The sequence below is a fragment of the Miniopterus natalensis genome, chromosome 4 (assembly GCF_054644295.1).
Source record: "Miniopterus natalensis isolate mMinNat1 chromosome 4, mMinNat1.hap1, whole genome shotgun sequence".
Lineage (NCBI taxonomy): Eukaryota > Metazoa > Chordata > Mammalia > Chiroptera > Miniopteridae > Miniopterus > Miniopterus natalensis.
The window spans coordinates 16,819,140-16,843,442 of record NC_142084.1 but is presented as its reverse complement, the minus strand read 5'-3'; the positions used below and the strand labels follow the sequence as shown (position 1 = coordinate 16,843,442).

Genomic DNA, 24,303 nt, shown 5'->3' with positions numbered 1-24,303 from the left:
AGTTGTCTGTCATCAAGGGCTGCCTTTCTACCTCCTCATGAGGCTCCGTCCACGTCTCGCTCCTGCCTCCCCAGCCCTGGTCGCCATGGTCCTTTTCGTGCGCAACCACAATGGCCTCCTCACTGGTCTTTCTGTCTTCACTCTTGCCTTCATCTCTAACCTTTTTGCTTCGGAGCTGCCAAAGTGGTTTTTAAAATATTGATAAACCACTTCCATGATCAAAACCCACCAATGGCTTCCATGTGCACTCAGAATAGAGTCCCCCAACTTTTCCCATGTCTAATCTGGGCCTCCCCACCTGTCCCACTTCATGTCCTGTCCCTCTCTTGCAGTATATTTGGACTACACTGGCCTAGTCCCACTCCTCTAACAAGCCAGGTGCCTCCCTGCCCAGCACTTTCAAAATATTAGTATCTCATCTCTGGTCCACTGAGTGTGAGGACCTGAGGTTTGCCAATAGCCATATGAGTGAGTTTATATAGGTGGATCCTAACCCCCTGATCCCCACCCCAAACACCCAGGTTGAGCCCAGATGCTGTGAATGAAGTTTTGTGAGGGGCCCTGAGTTGCGGGAATCAGCTAAGCTATGTCTGAACCACAAAAACTGAGAGATAATAAATGCTGTTTGAAGTCACTAAAAAAAACACACACCAAACAGTATCTCAGAGAGGCTGCTCAGGCTCCTGCTTACCTTCTCTTAGCTTTGTATACGTGTACTTATAGTACTTATTCTAACATAATTAAGTGACTAATTGTGCAATTACTAGCTCTTTAAAGCTTAGCCCCTCCACTAGAATATAAAATCCATTCGGGCAGGGGCCCTGTCTGTCTCGTTTACCACTGAACCCTGGCTGATGAGGATATAGCTTTTCTGTAGATTAAAGTATTTTTTCCTATTAAATGCAAATATTCCTAGGAGGTCATTAGGGAAATGAAAATCAAACCACAGTGAGCTACCACCTCACGCCCACTTGGATGGCTATAATGAAAGAGACGGGCAATGACAAGTGGTGTGAAGACGGAGAGCATTGGCACCATCGAGCATTGCTGGTGGGAATGTAAAATGGTGCTGCCACTTTGGAACACAATTCCTCAAAAAAACTAAACATAGAGTTATCATGTGGCCCAGTCATCCCACTCCTAGGTATACACCCAAGAGAACTGAAAACAGATATCCTCCCAAAGACTTGTACACAAATGATATAGCAGCAGCATTCATAATAACCCAAATGTGAAAACACACTTGAATGACTCAACAGCTCACTGACGAACGGATAAATGGAATGTGCTGTATCCATATCATGGAACATTATTCAGCGGTAAAATGTAAAAGTACCGATAAATGGTACAGTGTGGGGAACCTTAAAAATATTATATCAAGTGGAAGAAACTAGTTAGGAAAGGCCACATATTGTATGATTCTATTTATAGAAAATATCCAGAATAGGTAAATCTGTAGAGGCAGAAAGCAGATTAGTGGCCGCCAGGGACTAAGGGGGGGATAAATGGGGAGTGACTGCTGATGAGTAGGAGGTTTCTCTGTGAGGTGAAGAAAATGTTTTGGAATTAGTGGTGATGGTTACACAATTTTGTGAATATACTAAAAACCACTGAACTGTATGCTTTAGAAAGGGTGAATTTTATAGTATGTCAATTAGACCTAAAATTTTTGGCTTAGAAAAAAGTCTGGGCAGGGTAAACCCAGGAAGCCTCTATCAGCCATCAGTCTCTTGGTGTGAGTTTACTGGGTCCCAGAAGAGAGAATGGGCCAGAAGGGAGCGGATGCTGTGCATACCCTCAGCTGCGGCAGCTGCTTCTCCCTCACATGGAGAAACCTCTGATGATCTTTCAAGGGTCCCTTCATCCATTAAGGCTCCCCTCCCACTTGCCCAGAATGCCCCCTTTCCATTGGTAAAGTTACCTGTCCTTCCTCTTCAGTGTGTTATAACAGACACTTTGAGTTCAGGTTTTAGCTTCCTGCCATTCAAGGAACTTTTGTCAGGAGCCCAGACTGTGACTCCCCAGAGCTCAGAACAGGGTCTTGCTGAGTAAGGCCTTGCTGAATGTGTGAGTGAGAGCACATGCGTGTGTGTGCATGCATGTGTATACGATTAAACAGCTAGCCTTTTAAAGCCCTCGGGTAAGGGACAGGCCCAGAAGCCTCTCTAGAGCTTCCATGGGCCTGTGACACCCCAGGTCAAACCTGCCTGCCCTCTGGGTAAAACCAGGGCTAGCCTGACTTCTGGGACTAGTACAGACACCTGGGACATTCCCAAGTTCTCTTTCACCTGGGGATGAGGCAGCTGGTTTCTCTAGCTCAGAAGTGGGTTGGACCAAGTGGGTTGTTTTGCTAAAACCACCACAAACTTCTTGTCTGCTCCTCCTCATTCCCAGCCAACTCAGGATCGTGCCTCTTGTGAGCTGGCAGAGCTGTGGCTATAAGAAGGGTGCTCTGTGATTTGTGGAAGGAGCATCGCCGTCCAATGGGACAGAGCTACAGTAGGCAAAGAGCCACCGTGATGCCCCGTGAGCAGCCACTGCTCCTTGCCAGCCCTCCCATGCCCTCTTCTGGCCTCCCCACCCCAGTAACCCTGGCTTCCCTGGGGCCTGGGCGGGCCAAGTCAACCCACCTAGGGATGAGTCAGAGGGGCACAGGCACAGATGCCCGCTACCCGCCCTCCCCAGGGTGTGGTTGCTTCTGGGTTCCACAGGAAAACAGGGAGCCTGGGCATCTCTGCCTGGAAAAATATCCCCTGAGGGGCCTCTGGTTCCCTTCAGTGGCCCTGTTCTCTTCTCCACATCAGAGTAGGATCTTACTTGCCATGGACTGAAAAGAACAACAGAAGAGGTGTGGTGTGTGTGTGTGTGTGTGTGTGTGTGTGTGTGTGTGTGTGTGTGGTGGCAGTTTGCACAGGATGTCAGTCTCAACAAAGAATTCAGAATCCCAGAGGTTTCTCCATGAGCAGGGGGGCAGGGGCTTAGAGATCATCTAGCTGAGCCTCAGATGGAAAGACCTGAGCCTAGGGAGGTGGAGTAACTCGTCCTGGGTTGCACCTCAGAGCTGGGATGAGACCAAAGTTCTGGATTCTTTCCACCCCTCTGCCCTGCTGCTCTCTGGCCAGGCTGCAGGGATGAGAGGCAAGGAGCTATGTGGGAAGTTCTCAGGGCCTAGCCTAAAGCTCCACTGTCAGGCTCCCTAACGATCAAACACGGCCACTGAGGGCTGACAGGAGCCTGTGTGTGGGTAAGTTGCAGCTTACCTGACGGGTCTCACAATAGTCCCCAGCCTTAGGCCCCAAGCCTTGTGCAGGAGAGAGGGCACTCCTGTGGTTTTCTGCACCGCAGCCCTTCTCTCCTCCTCTGCTAAGAGCACACCTCTAAGGAAGTCCCCCCCCAACCCCCGTAGATCTGGCAGGGCCACACTCATAGTGCTCTGCCTCTCAATACTCCCTCTGCCCAGTCACAGGCCTGCCAAGGATGACACCGCATCCCCCTGAGCATGGTGACTGGGCCAAACGGGGCACATCACCTGAGCAGGAGCAGTCGGAATCCACCCTTGTGATTGTATGAATGGACAGAGAAAAACTATCCCTTTTCCCTGGGTGACAAGCTCGGATACTGTAAAGTTGGAGCTGTCTGAGGCCACGGCTTCCTCTTCCCAATCCATTCCCCAAACACGGAGGAACCCATTTTCCAGTAGAATAAAATGAGACCAACACAGTGGGAGAGCACATTCTGACCCCTGCTTCGAGTTCTTATCGTGTCTGGGGCCAACTCTACCTCTGGGCATCGCAGTTTTACAAACCAATAAATTCCTTTAGGTAGTTTTAAGTTGAGTTCTTGTCAGCTCTACCCAAGAAAGGCTTGGATAGTGAAACTGGACACCTGTTGCACTAAACAGGTGGACCTGAGAATGTCTGCCCACTCTGGCTGAGGTAGCAGGTGCTGGACCCCCAATGGGCCCATTTTCCCAGGCTGGGGACAGGTTGGGAGGAGCAGCGGCCCAGGTACCCCCAAAACAACCATGTCCAGGCTGGGGCATGTGGGAGTTAAAGGCCTTGAAGCAGGTTCTAAGTCCTTTTATACATTTCCCAGGTCCAGGCACTGAGTGAGGCCCAGAGGCCAGAGTAGTAAACAGGCCCCACACAGTCCCCTGGAGCACACGGTCTTGTGTTTGCCAACTACTCTTACATTGCAAAGCTCTAGTATTAACCAGCTGTTTGACTTTGGGAAGAATATTTAACCTCTTTGAGTTTCAGTCTTATAATTTATAAAATATTCCATGGCCTTGAGGAAGGGCTCAAGAGACAATGGGGAGGCTGGCGCAGAGCATGCTCTCAGTAATTGCAGCTACTAATGAAACGCTCCCTACTCCCGGCTCAACTCCACTGGGGCGGTCACACCCCCAGAGAAAGCTCAGCAACAATATGAGAACTGAAGAACCACTGAAGGCTAGAATTCAAGAGCTACACAAGACCATGGTTGGCCAAGAAATGGCCCAGGAGTGGGACAAGGGCTGGGAGTGGTCAGGGGGGAAGGCTGCCTAGGAGAGATGACAAGGGAGGGGAAATAATGATGGGACGCAAGGTACAGGCTGCAGTTAGGGTGGAAAGATCATTTGGGCCATCCCTTGAGAGCTGGGCTGTGGGACAAAGTCTCTGTTCTGTCGCTCCAGGGTGGGTGCAGGGTAGAATGAAAGTGTCATGAGAGGCTTTTGCTCTAGTTCAGGTGACTGGGGATAAAACCTGGGCCAAGGTTGTTCCTGAGGTGGGGTTGGGATGGAAGGAACAGGTGTGAGAAAGATTCAGAAAGAGGCCTGACCAGGGTCTATTAGATACAGTGGCTTTTCTCCGAGAAGCTGGGAGAACAGGGGTCCCTCACAAGACAGGACAGACAGGGCCTGCGCCAGGTTTTCCTCTGAGGCAGGGTCCAGGGGGGCAATGTTCCAAGCTCTCTTTAGACCATGCTGGGTTTAGAGTCCTGGAAGGCTCTAAGGAGGAAATACAGGTGGGCGAGGATAGATACAGGAATAGACTCTGTGACAGGGGCAGAAATGGGAAGTGAACCCAAATAACCAGAGAGCCAAGTGGTATGCTAGGTCTGTGGGTGTCAGGAGGAGGGAAGAGTGCTGCGGGGTGTGCTACAGTAGAGGAGTGCGGCCTGAGGACAGGCAGTTCTGGTGACACCCCCAGTCAAGGGAAAGGGCCACAGAGGACGGCCCAGCAGGAGGCGGCCTCCACACTCAAGCTGCAGAGGGGACGCTAAGGGAGCCTCGAGTTCCTGACCTCACAAGTCTTCAGGGGAGAGGATGACCTGTGGAGCAGGGGCCTGCCATCCCTGAACAGAGGCTGTCCCTGGGGCTAAAGGCACCCGAGCCTCCCACTATGGCCCTGTGGAGACGGCTGCCTGCACTCAGGTGCCCAGCAAAGCAACAGGCAACAGGCAGTCAGTTTGTGCACACACCCTGGGCCTGCCTCTCCCTGGAGCCCGGTTCTGGCAGCCCGGCCTCCCATAATTGCCTTCTAAAAATATCCTTCCCCCACCCCCACCTCTTGATTTCAAAATATTTAGTTTTTAGGGTATTTAAAATGAGAGCTGGCGGCTCTTCCAGGCCCAGATAACAAAGCTAAACATTTATGCTTCGACTGCATTTCTCTGAATCGGCCCAGATCTCAGGGCTTGATATGGCAGCAGCAGGAGGGAGGGGAGTCAAGTGCAAGATGGATCATGTGCCCGCCTCCCCAGAGCTGGGGGCAACTGGCCTGCCCCACCAAACCCCTATAGAACCCCTCCCTTTGTTTGGGGACTACTTACCGCTGTTGACGTAGAGCCGGCCTCTGACTGTGTCCTTCCCCAGGATGTTCTCAGCTTCGCAGACATACTCCCCTGCGTCTTCCACCTTCACTTTGTTGAACTGTAGTCGTGAGTTCTTTCTGGTTAGGAAGATAATAAGGGGGGGAGAGGCGTGAGCCAGGGCCCAGGTTGGCTCTGACTCCCCAGCGGTCGCCCAGAGGTCACCTTGCCCTGCAGAGCCATAGTGGCTGCACAGCATGGATGCGAAGTAGAGTCTGGGCTCTGGGTGGAACACTAAGGCCCTCAAGCTAGAAGAAAACCTGGGAACTCAGGAGAACACAGGGCAGGGCTAGTGGCTACACACATGTTCTAAATCTATGAATCTCCACATTCACATTTCCAGGGCTGGACCTTATTTGTAGGTATTTTTCTGAGGGAGGAATGTGGGGTCCCTTAGGAAGTCACATGGCCTCCTCCCTTCTTTCTTTCAATGCCCCTCCCCCAGCCCCAGTGTTTTCTCCCCAACCCAAACAGGTCAGCCACTGGCTCACCAGCTACTTCAGCCTTCCCTTAGAAGGGGCAGCCTGTCACTCTATATGCAAAGCCTATTCCCAGGTACCTGGGGGTGGGGGTTGTTTTAACAGGTTCCCATGACAACTGTGCCCAGCCTCCCGGTTCCAACCTATGGCTCTCCCCTAACTTCACATTAACCCTGCAACTAAAGGCACTCTGTGGCCTCTCAAGGGGCTTTCACTCCATTCATTCATTCATTCATTCATTCATTCATTCATTCATTCATTCAGTGTTTAATAAGGACCTTCTGAGTGCAAGGAGCTTGGGTAGCTTAGGGAATAAAGAGATCCTATCCTCATGGCCTGACTTAATCCTCAAGGCTAATCTGCAAGCAGACAGGACAGCACAGATGGAAAAACTGAGTGCAGAGGGGCTTCTAGACTTGTCCAAAGGCACCTGGCAAGGCAAAGGCAGAGGTGGACAAGGAACTGGAGTTGGTGAGGACACGGACTGTCTCCCAGAGCCTGACACTGGGGCTAGAGCCCTCTGTGGAGGACTCTGCACTCAGTCCCTGCACGCCAAGAGATATGGGGCCAGGCCTGGGCAGGGAATCCAGTGCTGTGTCCCTGACAGTGCTTCTAGACTTGTCCAGGGCACCTGGCCCTGGTTCTCCTCTTTTCTGAAGACCCTGCCAAACCTCTCCTTCCTTCCCAGAGTCTCTCTGCACCTGTCCCAGGGGGTCTGGGCTCTCAGGGTCTGGTCACACCTCCCACTGCTCGCTCTGCCCCAGTGTTCTCCAGGGACTGGTCAGAGCTCCAGATAAAGCCCGGGACCCCAGCCTGGCCCCCAAGAGAAAACAAGAAGTAGCATGAAAATTTCTTTCTATGATGTAATCTCCTCCTCTTTTTAGTCCTGAATTAAAACACCAGATTCCCAGAATATGTGTAGTGGGTTGGAGGGGTGGTGGAGCCCTGGGATGTAGAAAAAAGCTAGAAAGGCGATCAGGGAAGGACAGGGGAGGTAAATAAGAGGTTGGGCTGGCGGGAGGAAACGGCAAACTGACCCAAATCTCTACCCTGGCTGTGCTGTGGGCACCTGTCTCCTTGGGCTCCACCTCTTCCCAGACCTCCTCACTCCAAGATCTCCCAAACAAGGGTCCATGAGGTTGTCTTGTTGGTAGGTCCTGTCGCTATGGCAATATCCTTACTGATGTTACAGTGACAGCTGCCTGACCACCTCCACCCCCCCCACCCCCCCAATTCTTCCCATCTTAAGCTGATCTGTGTCTCCTTGGCCTGGTGTCTGCCTACAACCCTCTTCCGTCAATTCAAGTTTGTTCCCTTCATTAAACAGAGCCTTGGAGGCCCTTCTGGCTAAGACAGCATCTCCTTCTTGGCTTCAGCCAATTAGATACCACAAGGCCCAGCTGCCTAAGGACCAGGCTTCTCTTGCTTCCTGGCCACCAGATCTTCCTTGACACTAGACAAGCAGAATGGGGGATCACCTGAGGGTCACAGCCTCAAGGAAGAGTGGACCCAAAGCCAGAACCTCCTTGCCACCCATAGTTGAACTCAAAGTACCTTCCTTACAGGACATCCTATGGAGCAGGACAAGGCAGAGCTAGGCTCACAGATATCTGGAGGGATAAAAGCTAGAACTGGAAAGAAGGACTCCACATGGAAGTGTGAGACCTGTGGAAAGGAGGCCCAGGGCTCAGGGAGAGCCCCTCCCCTTTGAGAAGCCAGAAAGAGGCAAGGGGACAGAAACAATGACTCCTACACGTACCAGCTGTGTGATGATATTGCCAGTTCCAGGGAGGTGGGCCCCAGACTTGCATAAGAGGTCCTGGGGTCAGGGCTGCAGGGCGGGGCTCTGTGGGTCTCCCTGGCCCTGAAGGAGCCGAGGGGATGGGGACACCACACACTACATTCTCTTTTCTTCCCGCCTAGCCACAAGGACCAGGGGCTCTCTCCCACCTCTGGGCAGACCTGGTGCCCCCTCGCCACCCTGCCTCAAGCCTGCCCCTGTGATGGACACCCCTCCCTTCCTTTCTCAGCCAGTTTTGTGTTGGCGGGGACAGGATTTGGGCGGCCACGTCCTCTACCCGCACATTTTCCTCGGCGCCTGCCTCCCTCTGCCTGCCTGAGGGGCCTGTTCCAGCCTGCCCCTCATAAATAAGGGAATGTGCGGTTCTGCAGGGGAGGGCCCCATGCCCAGGGCTTGGGGTCCAGTTTCCTCCTGGCGCAGGAAGGCCTGGGTGAGACACCTTGTCCGGTGGCTCCTGAGACAGACAGCACCTGCTAGGGAGGGGTCTTTGCAAGGCCAAGAGCAATGTCAAGACAGAGTGAGGCCTGGGCAGAGGAGGCCAGAGCAAGCTTCAGGGTGGGCAAAAGGAAAGAGGATGCTGCCAGACAGGAGACCCCTGCCCCCACGCCAAGTGGAGCATGTGCGGAGGTGGCAGCTTTCTGAGTCACAACGTGGGAATCAGAAGTTCTCTACCATGGCCCACTCCTCCACCCCATCCACTCATGCTGGGAGCCCAGGGGCGGGGTGGGTGGAGCAAGGAAGTTTCAGAAAGGCAGTAGATAAGAGGGGGCCTGACAGGAAGGGGACAGGGGCTCACTTCAGGCTCTCAGAGTTCCCCAATACCCAGGAGAAGGCCTGACTAGGCCGTTTCTTGACTGGCTGACTTATTTGTCAGATGAAATGGAGGCTTGACCAGGACGCTGAAGTGCTCAAAGGCTGGTTAACCCAAAGGGTGACCTGTCCAGTCCTAGTGTCCCCCTGTACCCAAGAGAGGAGAGCTAGTCCTGCAATGTTCTCATTAATTCAACACCAGGCCATACAGGGGAGAGGGTATGTGTGGGGGGCCCTCTCATGCTAGAAAGAGAGGCAGCCCTCCCAACAATGCAGTGGAACTTTGTCATGACAGGAGATGATGAGAGCTGCCTGGAGGGCTTAGGAAGGTGTCCCAGAGGATATGACATTTAAGCTGGGCCTTGGAGAATTTTTCCAGGGATGGTGTGTGTGTGTATGGGGGGCTGCTGCCAGCACAAGAAACAGCCTGGGCCCATGTCCAGGGTCTTGAAAGGGAACAGCAGGGATCAGGAGCACTGAGGTACTGGGGAACAGCGGGGCCGTGACTTATAGGCCAGGAAGAGCAGAGCCGGAAGGGCCCCAAGGCCTGGGCTGTACCTGGCATATAGCAGGCTCTCAAGATCTGTCAAGCAAATGAATGGAAGATCGGATACGTGCCCATGTTAGAAAGATCACCATCCCCTGTCAGAGTCATGGGAGTTGGTGACATTTTTTCTGAAGAAAGGGTGGAGGCCTTTACCTAGAGTCCATACTAGGATCTAGACTAGAAACTCTGTGAGGGTTGGGACCATGTCAGTTGCATTCTCTGGTGTACCTCCAGCCTCTGGCAGAACGCCTGGCTCACAGTTGATGCTATGTTAGATACAGAAATGAATTCACAAAGGGGCCTATGGCCCAGAAAACGTAGGGAGCCAAGAGTGGGACAGAGGAGGAAAAGAGGCTAAAAGCTGGGAGGCCAGATAAGAAGCTTGCGGGGGCAGGGAGAAGGGCACCGCCTTCTGGAGAAGCAGGATCCAGCTGGAGGGACGGCGTGGGGGCGGTGGCTGGCTCTGCCACAGCTGAGGGGCAGCATGGGAGGGGGGGCGCGGCCAGGGTGGGCAAGAGGGGGAGGCCAGACTGGGGTACTCTGGGTCAGAGACGCCTGCGGGGTATCTCAGGGGTTGTATCCAGTGTTTAGCTGGCAGCATGGGTCTAGAACTCAGGTTTTATAAGAAGCCATCAAACCAGAGATGGTTTGGGGTCATCAGATACGAGAGGGTGTGTGGGTGAGTGTGACTGTGACGTGGGGATCAGGAATGGGGGCGTGAGGATGGCCAAGTTGTGGACGTGTCTGAGTGAGGAGGAGGCAGGGAAGAACACTCTCTCCTGACTTCTGTTGTCCTTCTGGAAGGTGACCTTTCCCCTACTTCACTGAGAACACAGAGGTCGGGGGGAGACGGTTCTCCCTTTTCCTCGCAGAAAGAGAGGACAGGCGCCCCAACAACTGCAGAAGCCTGCCCGTTCTTTTCTCCAGCTTGGAGCCAGTCTTGGCAGGGCAGTGGGGAGGTGAGCTTGGTGGGAAACCTGGCTTTCTTGCTAAATCTGTAGACTGGGGACACACAAGATCCCCTCTCCCCAATTCCCTTAGGAAGCTGCATTCTTTCAGCCTCACACCTTTGATCCAAACCAAACTCCTTATAAATTACTATTTTCTGCTTGGACCACTTTCCAGGTGACCAGTCTTGCCTCGGTTGCCGGCTCTTGAAAGGACAGTCAGAAAGCTGGAAGCACCTCTCAGATGCTTTCCCCCCAGCCCCCTTTCACAGATTTGAAGACTAAGGCCTCGGGGCAGAATGTGCACATCTAGGTGCACACAGCGCCCAGGCGCAGCTGAAGCCCAGGCTTTCCACCACTTCCTGTTGTGGGGCAGGCTGGGGTCCTCTAAAATCACCCTTGTTTGCATTTTGGGGGCAGTGAGAAGGAAAATGATAGCCGGGGAGAGGGAGATTGTAAGCGCCTCTGGAGGGGCAGGAAAGACTAGGGTGTTCCTCAGCCAGAGAGGTAAGTCCACAGGGGTCAGGCAGAACTTCTGCTTAGCAGGCAGATGGGGGCCTACCCTCTTGCTTGTCCTGCCTTCTAATAGCCCCTTAGGGGCTGCCCTTGGACTTCTGGCTTCTCTGGTGCCAAAAGCCCCCGCTTGACCAACCCAAGATGGAAGAGAAGCCATCTTCCAGAGCTGGAGGCTCCAGAGCTTCTGAGTCACTGCCCAGGAGCATCGGCTCCATGATTAAAGACAATCCTCATGCCACAGGGGGAAACTGTCTGAGACACAGACTCCCCCAACACTACTCAAAGCCACGTGCCCTTTCCCCTTATCCAGCTGTCTGCCCAGGACAGCTGCTGAGTTGAGAAACCAGTGGTCAACACATATGACCTCCCAGGTGCATTCCTTACCCAGAGTCTTTCCCCAAAGACTGCCAAGAGCTGGGCTTTCATACACCGTGGCAGGCCCTTTGAGAACTTTTAGGGCAAGAGTAGACTTCCACAGGTAAAGCTGACTCTGACAATCAAATTGCCTTCAACCATCCAGAGACATTAATTAAAGCATCTCCGGTCTGAAGACACTGAGCCAACGTAACCAAAGGAGCCCAGAGTTGCAAGGAGAAATTGGGCGTGGCAAGGAAGGGGGACCGGAATTTGATCCACAGGTGGATCTGGGGGCACAGCCCTGAGTTCTTCCAGCTGAGGCCCCTCCTTCTCGGGAGGGAAGATGCCAGGAGGGAGGGATGGCTGCTGCTCACCTGCCATTGCCGTACTTGATGCGAATGTCGCGGCTGCGGTTGAGCTCCTTGCCATCCTTGAACCAGCGGTAGGAGGGCAGGGGGTTACCGGCCACTGCCTCGCACTTCAGCGATTGTTTCTCCCCCACCTGTCCCGTCTGACTCTTCATCTTCTTCAGCTTGGGCCGGGTGGCTGTGGGAGTACAAGGTAGCGAGGTGAGCATGGTGGTGATGGGGCAATGCCAAGCATGAGCAGTGGAAGAAGAGCCACTGTCCTTCAGCTGGGCCTGGGGAGCCACCCCTCCAGGCATCATTTCCTAGTTCAATCCAAAAAGCATTCACAGAGGGTCTGCATGACGCCACTGTGGCTACACCTGTGGAGTCTCCCTTATGCCTGGAATGGTACTGGGAGCTTCACATACATTATCTTATGAAAATAACACCATTAGTTCACTGCAATGATTAAACTCATTTATAGATGGGGAAACTGAGGCACAGGATGATGAAGTCACTTCGTCAAGGTGATGGAATGGGATTTAAACCCAGGTCTCCTTGACTTCAGTGTTGGTGATCTAACTTCTGTCCCAGGCTTATGCTGGGCCCAGGAGACACAGGTAGACCAAAATGACAGGCTCAGCTCCTCCTCTCAGGGGAGATGTCACCTGGCATTGACATCACAGCATGGTTCATGGAGGCATGAGGGTGCTGAAGCCCAGAGGAGCTACCCCAACTCAGACTGAGGGAGAAGCCAACTTAGCTAAGCACTGAGGGCTGAGGCTAGGAGAAGGGAGGGAGGAGGCCAGGCTGAGTCAGCACTATGGCTTGGGAGAATCATATTTATAGATACAAACCCATTTTAATAGATAATATATTCACATGATTCAAAACTCAAGAAGTGAAAAAGGTTTAAAAAAACAAGTCTCTCTAAGTTTTGACCACAGCCACACAGTTGCCTTTCTAGAAGGCAACCAATTTTGTCGGTTCCTTTTATATCCTTTCAGATATCTTTAATGCATATTCAACACACACACACACACACACACACACACACACACTTTTAACCAAAATGGAATTGTCAGTAACATATATATACAAAAAACCCTAGTATTCACATACACTTTTTTTCTATAGCATCATTTTTCATGGTTGCATAATATTCCTGTACAAGCATATCACAGCCTGTGACCAATTTCTATCACGGAGCATCCAGCATGTTTTCTCCCCTCCTTCCCCTCCGCATTACAAACAAGCCCAGAGGAACATCCTTGCAGCTGCATCTACTGTATACATCATACGTCCAATGCACACACCCAGTGCACACAGTGCTTATCCTTTGCACACATCCAGTGTACACTGCTGTACAGGTAGTGTGGCTCTTGACTCAGACTGTCTGGGTTCAAATTCAGGCTTTGCTATGTTAGCTTTGTGTCCTCTGGTCATTGACTTAATTAATCCTTTTGCATCTCAGTTTCCTTGTCTGTAAAATACAGGTGATAACAGCTTACCTCGTGGGATGATGGCTGTGAGGATTATATGAGATAATGCGTGTGGAGCCTGGCATGCACAGAGCGTTTAATAAAGGTTAGCTATTATTGTTATTATTATCCACAATCATTTCCTAAGGCACTCTTCCTAAAAGTGGAATCGCTGCGTCACAGAGGTTTGCAATCTTCCTCAGCTTCATGGTTGCCAAATTACCCTCTGGAAAGGTTGCATCAATCTGTACTCCCACCAGTGAATGGCTGTGCCTGTTTTTTCCACACCCTCACCAACATGAGGTATTATCATGTATTTAATCTTCACCAATTAGCTAGGCAAAAGATAACATCTCTGTTGTTTTAATTTGCATTTATTTGATTCCTGCTGAGGCTGACCACTTTTCCTAAGTGTATTAGCCCATTGTATTTCTTCTTTGTGAATTGTCTGTTCTTGTCTGTACTCCGTTTTTCTATTGAGTGCTCATCGTATTGATCTGTAAGAGTTCTGTATACATATTAAGGCTGTGAAGCTTTTGCTATATCTCCCCCCAATTACCTGCTTCTTATATTTTATGATGTTATGGGATTTTTTGGACATCCAGAGGTTTTTATGTATATCAACCTATCAATCTGTTGGGCTTTCTGGAACTTCATTATTCTAAATGGGATTGAAATCCCACCTCAGCAATCCTTCCCCCTTACCTACACCCCCACCCTCCTTCATCTGCTTGCTCTGGGGTCCCCAGTCACTGCTTATCAATAGTTCTTAACCTTACATGCTAATAAGAATCATATAGAATGCTTTAAAAATTATGTAAGTGCCTAGGACATATCCTGGATATAATGAAGCAGAACCTGTGAGAGTAGGTCCAGGTATGTGGGTTTAAAAATAAATAATAGAAATATAACATACATATAGGGAAGTGCACATATTGTTAGTGTATAGCTCATGACTGGTTACTAACTGAACCCATTTCACACGAGGCTTTGCTCTACATTTGGGTTGATATCCAGTGATCCAACTTTTTGGTCAACTGGTGATCTCCAACTAGTCTCCTCCCTCTTCTCGTAAACTGGGGAAACAGAGAGCTTTTCTCAGATTGGAGAATGTTGACCTTCATTGCAGTTCTGGGACGGGGGCACTCTAACCACCCCCTCCACGGGCCACCTCCCTCCCAACAGGCCAGGGTGAGAGTCATACCTGGTAGGAGGAAGTGGTGGCTGCTCTACTACCTTGTTTTCTGACATGAGTCCTGGTGCAACACTGTGCACTGAGGCTGTAGCCACTGCTTAAGGGTGGTGGTGATGCAGCCAGGGGGCACAGTCACATAGACACTGACCCCAGAAGCAACAGGCATGACCCCAATTCAGAGGGCCCAAGAACGGGGGGCTCCAACGTCATTCCCTGCCACCAATGGAGACCCCAAGACCACATTTCAAATCACAAGGAGCCCATCCCATCCAGTAAGAACCTCGTGTGACCCAATAGCCACTTCTGGATAGTCTACTCACTTCAGAACAATCCCATCTAGTTCCCTTGTTCCCCATTCGTTCATTCATTCATTCATTCACTCGTTCATTCATTCAATCTACTACATGCCAGACACTGTTCTGGGCCCTGAGACTATAGTAGTGGATAAGACAGATAAGGTTCCTGCTTTCACAGAGCCTGAGCTTTAGTGAGGAGGATTCATAATTGCAAATAATCACCAGGAACTATGAGACAGTGATAAGCAGCTAGATATAAGAGGCCCATGTGGCCAGAAGATTCTGGAAGGAAGGGGTGGTGTGAGGGGAGCCTGGAGAGGTAGGCCCAGGTGACTGACACGTGGCTACGTGAGTCAAGACAAGAAGTCTGGATTTGTCCCACTCCTCCCTTTTGGGGTAACTTTGTGTGTGCCTACTAGAAACTGTAAAACTATCTATGCAGAGCACAGTATATTCCTCCTGCATAGCACTGGTCTACAGGGTGACAAAATGAAAACAGCCACATATGTGAATCATGTTGTGTTCTTTACAAAGAGTCCTCTTTTATCTCGCTTAACAGTTCCTCACAAGAATCAGCTGAGACACAGTAATCACCCCTTATCCGTGTTTTCGCTTTCCGAAGTTTCAGTTACCTGCAGACCAAATATATTAAGTAGGGAATTCCAGAAACAAACAATTCTTAGGTTTTAAATAGCGTGCTGCTCTGAGTAGCATGATAAAATCTCAGGCTGTCGGGCTCTGTCCGGCGCGGCTACATTATGGATGCTCCCCGACTGTCAGTGACTTGGTAGCTGCCTTGGCTATCAGGTGGACTGGCTGGTACTGCACTGCTAGTGTTCCAGTAGCCCTTATTTTACTTCATAATGGCCTCAAAGCCATTCACATAACTCCTATTACAGTATATTATTATAATTGTTCTATTTCATTATTATTGTTGTTACTCTCTTACTGTGCCTAATGTATAAATTAAACTTTATCATAGGTATATATGCATAGGAAAAAACAGTATCTATAGGGTGTCCCCTAAAAATGTATACACACTTTTTTTTTAATTCTCACCTGAGGATATTTTTTTCCATTGTGTTTCGGAAAGAGTGAAAGGGAGGGAGGGAGAGAAACATCAATGTGATATGAGAAAGACACATCAGTCGCCTCCTGTACATGCCCGGGCCGGGGATCGAGCCTGCAACCGATGTATGTGCCCTTTGACCAGAATTGAACCTGAGACCCTTCGGTCTGAGGGCCGACGCTCTAACCACTGAGCCAAACCAGCCAGGGCTGTATACACACTTTAATAGCTGGTAACTCACTTAATTTTCACTCCTTTTCAGGTTTAACTGACTTGAAATAATGGATGAAGCCAGACTAAGCTTTGAACAAAGAAAATTTATCCTAAAGTGCCACTAGGCTCTTTTTATGGGGTTACATAAAAGATAAAGCTTCTGGTGCAAAACCTGCAACAGTTGACAAACTGAGGGCGCACAAATACCGAACGAAATGATTCTTGATGTTTGCAATTCCATTGCTTCGCATTATCAGCAGGGCCTGGACCCAAATGGTCAGCAGTTTGAAAACAGGCATTGACCAAAAAAATTATTCATTTCTGTAGTTTGTTTTAAATTTTGAAAATGAACTGTATGTTAATAAACACTGATTTTATAATCATTCAAAGTGTGTATACATTTTTTGGGATGCCCTGAATAGAGTTCAATACTATCTGGGGCTTCACGCATTTGCTGGAGGTCTTGGAACTTATCCCCCAAGGATAAGGGGGGACCACTGTACTAAAAACCATGTCTCCCACTCTAGCAATGTCTAGTCCTGGCCCCTGCTCACAGAAATCTTAGTTCACAGTTCTTTGAAAGCGAAAAATGTACATTTTGAAAGGGAACAGGACCTGAAGACAGCCAATGTGTTTTTTGTTTGCTCATTTTTTTGATTTTTTGCTTCAAGCAAGTTCCCTGTGGGGAGGGGCCGCAGCTCAAGTGGCAGGAAAGAGAAGAACACCCACCAGGTGGCACCCTGAACAATGCCCAGAGGACCTCTGCAACCTCACTCCTGGCCCAGAGCTTTCGATGGTGAGGAGCATGAACAGCCTCCCCAAGACAGCCCTGGATTTGTTTTGCAGATGTGATGGGAACATATCAGAGGCTTACAAGTCAGGAAATGACTTGATCTTACTGTTTGTATTTTAAGCTCATTCTTATTCTGAGCATCATGCTTGTCCCACTGTGGCCTCCAGCCACTGTATCCAATACTAGTCCCTGGGGACACTTGGGACAAGGCTAAGGGGTTAGTCACACAGTAGACCTTTGAGGACCTGGAGAGAGAGTTTACAGGGCCTCAGATACAAGTAGGCCCGCCCTAGTCCCTGCCTGGGCCTGCTCTAGCCCCTGCCTGGGCCCCCTCTCTGATCTGGGTCCAGTATTGTTTGGGTCTCTATGACGGACCAGGACCCAGAATGCAATGCTAGTATGGAAACCACTGTATTGTGTCCCCAGAGTGTCTTGTAGCCAAAGCTGAACCAAGCAGAGGAACAGGTTTCCTGCGATGACTGGGATCTGTCAGGACAACAGCTGAAGCAGCCCACTGGGCAAGCACTCACCCCCCGGTCAGTTGACGTGTGTGTACTGAGTGCTTTACTGGTGCCAGGTTCTGTGCTTTGTCCCAGACAAAAATGACTAGCCATACACGGGGTAGCCAATCCTGTCCCACAAGCAGTTTAGCTTGTTCCCCTCTGTTATTGTTTTGTTACATAAGAAATACATTTTTTTGTTGTTGTAGAAAAATTACATAATACAAGTAAGGAAAAAGAAAAACACATTTAAATCCATTCAATTACCACTAGAGAGAAAACCACTAGCAACATTTTCAAATATCTCCTTCAAGACTATTCTCTCTAAAATGTTTTACATTCTACATTTTTTAGTCAACATATTGTAACAACATTTCCCCAAATCTAGAAATACAGATCTAAATCATCTTAATGGCTGCATAATATTCCATTGTTCAGATGAATTTGTTAGGTTGTCTCCAACGTTCTGCTAACATTAACGAGACTGCAGTAGTCTTCTCTATAAATTCAGCTTTGCAGCCAAAGGGAAGAGTCATAGTCCTCAGGGTCCATGCGCACTTCCCCATGTAGGGGGGCCTCTCAAAGGCCCAGCACCCAGGGGAGCAGCAGATGAGAGGCATCAGGTAGAAGCATGAAGGAGAAGAGGGTGAAAGTTCCCACACTCGCTCCCACGACTGTCACTAATACCCTGCTTCCTTGTGGCTGCTCCTTCCCCACATGTGGAGTTGTAGGTGGCAAGGTGATGGCATAATTGGTCCCTTTGGTGTTGAGCAGCTCTCCTGTCACCTCCCTTAAAGTCTCCCCCTCAGACCAAGCCCTCTCTGCTGAGCTGTCACATTTCATGAGGTCACTTTGTCCAGCTCCCTTCATCCTGGAAGAGAGTCCATCTAAGCAATAGGACTAGGCCTCTCCTGAGTGTGGGTGTGGGGGTTCCAGAGTATGGGGTGTGGGGAGATCTCTTTGGCAGTTTCATAACAACAAGAGGAAGGTCTCTCAAGGATGATCCAGGTCTCCATAAAAAGATTTCTCTCGAGGATGAGTCCCCTAAAACCTTAAGACACATCTCAAGTGGGATACCTGGTGGCTTCTGCTTCCTCGTAACCTCATGCCAAGCCAGGGCATCTGGCCTGTATGTGTTTGATGGGGAATCCTCGGAAGGCACCTCATTGAAGATAACAACAGCAAGAACAGCCAGGGCTGCTCCTTTCCCACATCCCAGCCCTGAGGCCAGAAGATACCGCTGCTGCCAGCAGTTTGACCTCATTCCTCTCGGCAGTGGGCGGTGGGTGCGGAGCCTGCAGAGATCTGAGAGCAAGACAGACGCCCAGGACATGGCCAGGCAGCCCAGCCAGGGAGGACCTGGCCTGGCCTCCCTCCTGGCAACCAGGGAGCAGGGGCAGCGGACTCTTAAAAGGGTTAATGATCCTCATCTCATGACTAAGGCTGAGCAGTCCCCTTTGCAGCACAACACCTGGAGACAATGCGGCCAGCCCGCCTGTCATCAAAGTCTCCCACTGCCCTGCTGCTGGCCGGCTGCGGGTTGGCCCCTCCCCACCCCTCTCCTACCCACAAAGTGACCTATAGGAGGTTAATTACAGACTCCAAGTTCAAATGAGGAAGAAAAAAAACAACAACTAAAAACACAGCAGATTTACGTGGGCACAGAGGGCCTGCTCTGTGAAAGGCAGTCACGTATTCTCCCGTGGCCGGCAGAAGAGCCATTTGATACTCACAGGCAGGCTCCCAAAGGGAGTGGCCCCTGAGCCACATCTTCTTAGCCAACCAGGCCCGGCCTGGTGCCTGGGCTTGCCTTGCCCTCTTCTCACACCCATCCAATGAATCCCCACCTCCTACAGGCCTATGATACCCTGGGTACCTACCAGCCGTCAGGGATATGATGCTGAACAAGACAGCCTGGCTCCTGTGCTCGGGTGGGGCTCTGCCTCCTGCTTAGGGCCACGCTGGCACTGGCCGGTGAGAAATCCACAGGCCACTTTCCCTGCCCAGTGAAAGCCAGTCCCGATCTGATGGGCTTTCAGCTCAGCAGACCAGGTGCCTGGCTCCTCAGCTAGAAGGCAGAGAAGGGGGTCCAGGGCTGGATGGGGATGGAGCTAGAGGAGGGAGGCTGATGCTGTTTCAGGAGGACAGATGGAGAAAGACCAGAAAGGAGGGAGGAACAGACAAAACTTGGCGACTCCAAGACCAACAGAAATGGCTCCTGCCTTGAAGCTTCTTGCCTGCCCATCCCCAAACACCCACCCACTGACACCCAACATATAGCGTGAGCGAAGGGTATAAACAGGCCTGGCTTGACCACCAGGGTCAACGCTATGGCCACCCTCAGCCTCCTCTCACAGGAGCCAGGCATCCTCACCAAAGTGTTGGCCTCCTCAGGGCCCTGCCAAGGCAGAGATGCCAGCCCCAGGAGTCAGGCAGGTGCATGCTGAAGCTCCTTGCCTAGGCTCAGAGCTGAGACACAGTCACGTGATGGGGCAGCAGAGATGGGGGAGTTGGGGGCTGTCACCTACATTGAGGGAGATTGCATAGGCTCACAAGCAGAGGTGCCAGTTGCTGGGATAGCACCCAGGTACTCCGCACACATAGTTTCCCTGGATTCTTACCAGGAGCACAGGTCAGAGACACCTAAAGATGGCACAGATGAGGCCCAGGGGAGGCAGTGCTTAATGGAGGGAAGCATGGCAGCTGAGGACGCAGCAGTTTAGGTCTTTATCCAGGTCTCCTGATTTTCCAGCTGTCTGCCTTTAGGTAAGTAGTTTAGCCTCTCTGGGCCTCAGATGACTCATCTATAAACCATGCTAAGCCTATTTTAGAGGATAAGAGAAAGGCAAGAGAAAGCTCTCAATGGAGAGATGGAAGTTTCTAACCATTATGTCTTCAGCCGCTGGGAGTGAATATAGGGACAAAGCAGAGGTGACAGACCTGGAAGGCCATTACCATTTGCCCAAACTCTGTTTAATCTTCCCACTGGGAGAGGCCGGGCCCTGGCCCAGAAAACACTGTGGAGAGGGCCTGCTGCTGATGGAGTAGGCAGCCCCTTGCTCGAGGAACCTGAGAGGATCCTAGAGCCCCTATTCCTGTTAGGATGGGCTTGCACTTCCTACCTCCCCAGCCTGGCTGGAGAAAGTTGTCTCTGAAACTCTGGGTCATGGGAAATGTAGTGGGGACAAGGGAAAGGGAGGCACCTTGTACACCAGACAAGACGTGCTTCTCAAAGTGGGATACAGGCAAAGCCACAGGATGTTCTCATGGCCTCTTTCTGAAGGGTCTGCCAAGCTCTTTAGTAAGAAAAAGCAGCACCTTTGTATTAAAGTGAACACACGTATGATGGAGTACAATGTCAAGGTCACGTGGGTTTTTAAGATAAAATAAAATAAAATAAAATACAAGAATTCAGAAATGATGGATTTCAGGGGAAAGGTTTTACCAGGCCTGATAGAGGTAAAGATAAGACTCATGTGCTCATCAAATATAGATACCCTAGAAGTGCAGGGGGGCCAGGCTGCTAGAGGCCTGGCTTCCTTCCCTGTAAGTCCATCCACAAGCACAGAGAGCCCTGGCCTGGGCGCTCTGGGCCTGGGGTCTGGAAGGGCTGAGATGTGGTCCTTGTGCCCTGGCCAGTGAGTGAAAGGTGGCTGGAAAGAACTCACCCCAAACGAATGACTGCCTGGACATTCAATCACTGGCTTAAATAGAACATGTGGGAAACCAGTTTCCCTATCTCCTCTCCCAAGACCACTCTTGCTCCTGGGTTCTTTCTTTCAGTCACTTGTCATTTCTGACAACTGTCTCTCTTGACTCTCCCCAAAGGTCAAGAACATCCACCTTCTACCTTACCCTCATAGCCCTTCATCATCTGCCAGGCACTCGTTCAGCTGTACTGCTTCCACCCCCACCCCCAGTACCACCCCACTAGCAATGGACATGGGGCAGAGTCACCTCTATATGCTTCTGGCCACTCAGAAACCTTCCTCAGTGCCACCTGCCTTCGTTGGCTGATGGCTACGGCCCCCCGGGGAAGCTTACTGGGTCAGTAAACCAGCCCCTTTCCCCTACATACCTCTCTGCTTCCCCCTGCCATTTCCCTTCAGGAATTCTATATTCCAGGCAGACCAAAATCACTGGCTACTCCCAGACATTCCTGTTCTGTATTCTGCCTGCCTCATGTTCCCTTACCTATGCCATTCCCCACACAGGAGCACAGTCAAGAGGGCAGACATGCAGGCTGGGGGAGCTCAGACTGGTCTTGGTTGCTTGCACTCTGGCTCTGCTTGTTGTCCTGTATAACTAGACAAATTTCTTAACCTTTCTGAGCCTTTATTTCCTTATCTGTAAAACAGGGACAATCTCACCCACCTCCTACATCTGTGGTGAGAATTAATGGTGGTACTGGATGTAAGAACTTAGCACACAGTACCTGGAGCAGAGAGAGCTCAATAGCTGGCAGCTCTTATTAATCTAAATCTCCTTAGATGCCACCGCCTCCTCTAACTCACCTGGCCAGAAGCAATCTGTCTCACACAGACTTCCTGAGCATTTCTCCTGCCCTATCTGGGGCTTCCTACTTTGGAGCAAACTAATTTCATAACTTGCTAGACTATGGAGGCCTCAAGGAGGGTTGTGCCGGAGCGTTATGTTCCCAGTGTCTGGCGCTGAGTAGGTGCTCACTGATCGCTGGCAGAACAAACGGATTCATGATATAAGGCTGGACTGTGACTGCCGGGTGCCTCGGAGTGGCCCAGATCAAGACTGCCACTAGCACTCAGGGGAGGGTGGGGACCCTTGATAGCTAATCCCAGAGCCCTTTCCCACCCAATACTCTTCCAAACTCAGTCCTTTCCCTCCCCCTCGGCCCAAGCAGGCATCTTCCCAGGACACCAGAGCAGATGGTAAAGTTGGGGGCCTCACTGAAGGAATACCCTTGCTCAGTCTATCAGTCTCCCAGCCACTGAGGGGCCCCTGGCCACAGGCAGGGAAGCTTGCCCAGGAAAGCCTCTTCCCATGAGACTCCCCCTCCGCAAACAGGTGAGAGGCCAGCAAGGTCTCTGTATAGAGGTGAGAGCTTGAGAATGTCCTCCTTCATATTTATTTATTCATTTATTTATTATTTTAAAATATGTCTTTATTGATTTCAGAGAGAGGAAGGGAGAGGGAGAGCGAGAGAAACATCAATGATGAGAGTCATTGATCGGCTGCCTCCTGCACGCCCCCTACTGGGGATCGAGCCCGAAACCCGGGCATGTGCCCTGACCAGGAATTGAACCGGGGTCTCCTGGATCCTAGGTCAATGCTTAACCACTGAGCCACGCCGGCTGGGCTGTCCTTTATTTGTACGTTCAAGTGTGCTTTAGGTACTTGGCACACATCAAGTGCTGAGGGTCAAGCTGACACGGCCTCAGCCCTGGTGGAGGTTCTTGCTGAGTGGGGTGCTGCCCATACAGTAGGATGGGAGGCGCTGGGGGGAGCACAGAGGATGCAACTCACCCTCCCTCCTCACCTCAGAGGGAGCAGAGACTATGCTGAGCCTGAAGGATGACAGGAGTTGGCCAAGAAAAGAAAGACAGTGCTGCAGGCAAAGGGGACCACAGGTTCAGAGGACCGTGGCAGGAGATCACAGGGCACTCAAGAAACTGAGAGAAATTCCATCTGACTGGGGGGCCATGTGGGCGGTGGGAGACATGAGGCTGCAGGGGTCGGGTGAGGCGGCAATTCCTCTGGAAGTTGTTGCTCTCATTCTTGCCCGGTAGCTGTCAAACCCTTTGCCTTGCGTATGGACTGCTCTCTCTGGGCCTCAGTTTCCCCATCTCTACAGTGAAGGAATTGGACCATGAGCTCAGATCCAGCCACACCCGACTGCACCGGAAGTCACAGAGAAGTCTGTCGAAGGTAAGTCCAAACTCACCCGCCTGACATTCAGAAAACCCACTGCTTGGCCCCGTTGGTCTCTCCCTCCTACACACCATGGGCAGTGTACCTTCATTTCCCAAATGTCCTATTCACTTCTGCTCAAGTGGCTTCCTCAGCCTGAATGCCCAGCCCTTTCAGATCTCCTTCCATTCTCTAGGTCCATCTCAGCCCATGTTCTCCAGAAAGCCTCCCAGATTCCGTGGATGGGGCTGAGTCTCTCCTATCCATTCTGGATCAGTCCTTGCCAGGGTCAGCCTGGCAACTGCAATTAGGTCTGTCCACACATCTCTGTTGTCCCACAAGGTGGCGAGCCCATTCCCCAATGACGGCCTGCAGCCCCTAAGCATCGTTCCTGGCACTAAGACACTGGCGACTGACAGGCTCCCTATAGGACTTTGTTCTGGGAGGCTGGGCCACCCAGCTCAACCAGCTTCTCACACTTCAGCACATATCACAGTCAACCAGGTGGCTTTCTAAAACATGCATACTGGCCCCATTCCCACAGTTTCTGATTCAATAGGTCAGGGGTGAGGCCCAAGGCTTTGCATTTCTGTCAAGTTCCCAACTTATGCTTTAAATCAGGTTCTCACTGATTTAAACATTCATCTTTTACACAAGGGGGTCCATAGGACCAGAATACTACCCAGACTGGTGCTAGATCTAGCTGAACTCTCTGGACACCCAGCTTGGCTTCTGCCTTGACCATAATAACCTCTTCCCAGGAACTCCTACCTGTTGGTGCAGGCTCAGGACCTTGGGGCTGCCCTCCTGTGTCAGTGCTGCATGGTTCCTGTTTGCCATAGTCACACTGCAAGCTCCTTGTGAGGGCAGGGACTCATTGCTCATCTTTGTAACCCCTTCAAGAGCCCAGCAAGGAAATAATTGACCAGTAGAAGTGATGGGAGGACCGGCTGCAATAAGTGGACAAACAGAGCATCCTCTGCATCTGGCTGGTTTTTCTTGAGAGGCAGACTGTGGAAGAGCCCAGAGCCAGATGAACTGTGCATGGTGAGGCAGGGCAGGGGCAGACCTGAGCTTAAGGTTCTACCCTGCTGCTAATTCACAGCTAGACCACAGGCAAGGCATAGGCTGCCTCATTTTTCTCATCTGTAAAGTGGAAACAATGAAATAATACCTATACTTCATAAAACCAGTACTGACATGTAGTAAGTGC

At 50.9% G+C, this 24,303-nt stretch overlaps 1 protein-coding gene across 5 annotated transcripts in view; it reads right to left on the bottom strand.

Moving 5' to 3' along the window:
* The window catches only part of NRG2 (neuregulin 2), a 175,226-nt gene that overhangs the window by 25,401 nt on the left and 125,522 nt on the right, over positions 1-24,303 (bottom strand). For all 5 annotated transcript variants that reach the window (XM_087815924.1, XM_087815925.1, XM_087815926.1 and 2 more), the window contains exons 2-3: positions 11,685-11,856; positions 5,815-5,933 (exon numbers count right to left, since the gene is read on the bottom strand). In XM_087815924.1, the coding sequence (XP_087672050.1) occupies positions 5,815-5,933; positions 11,685-11,856 (291 nt within the window). The remainder of the gene's footprint in view (positions 1-5,814; positions 5,934-11,684; positions 11,857-24,303) is intronic.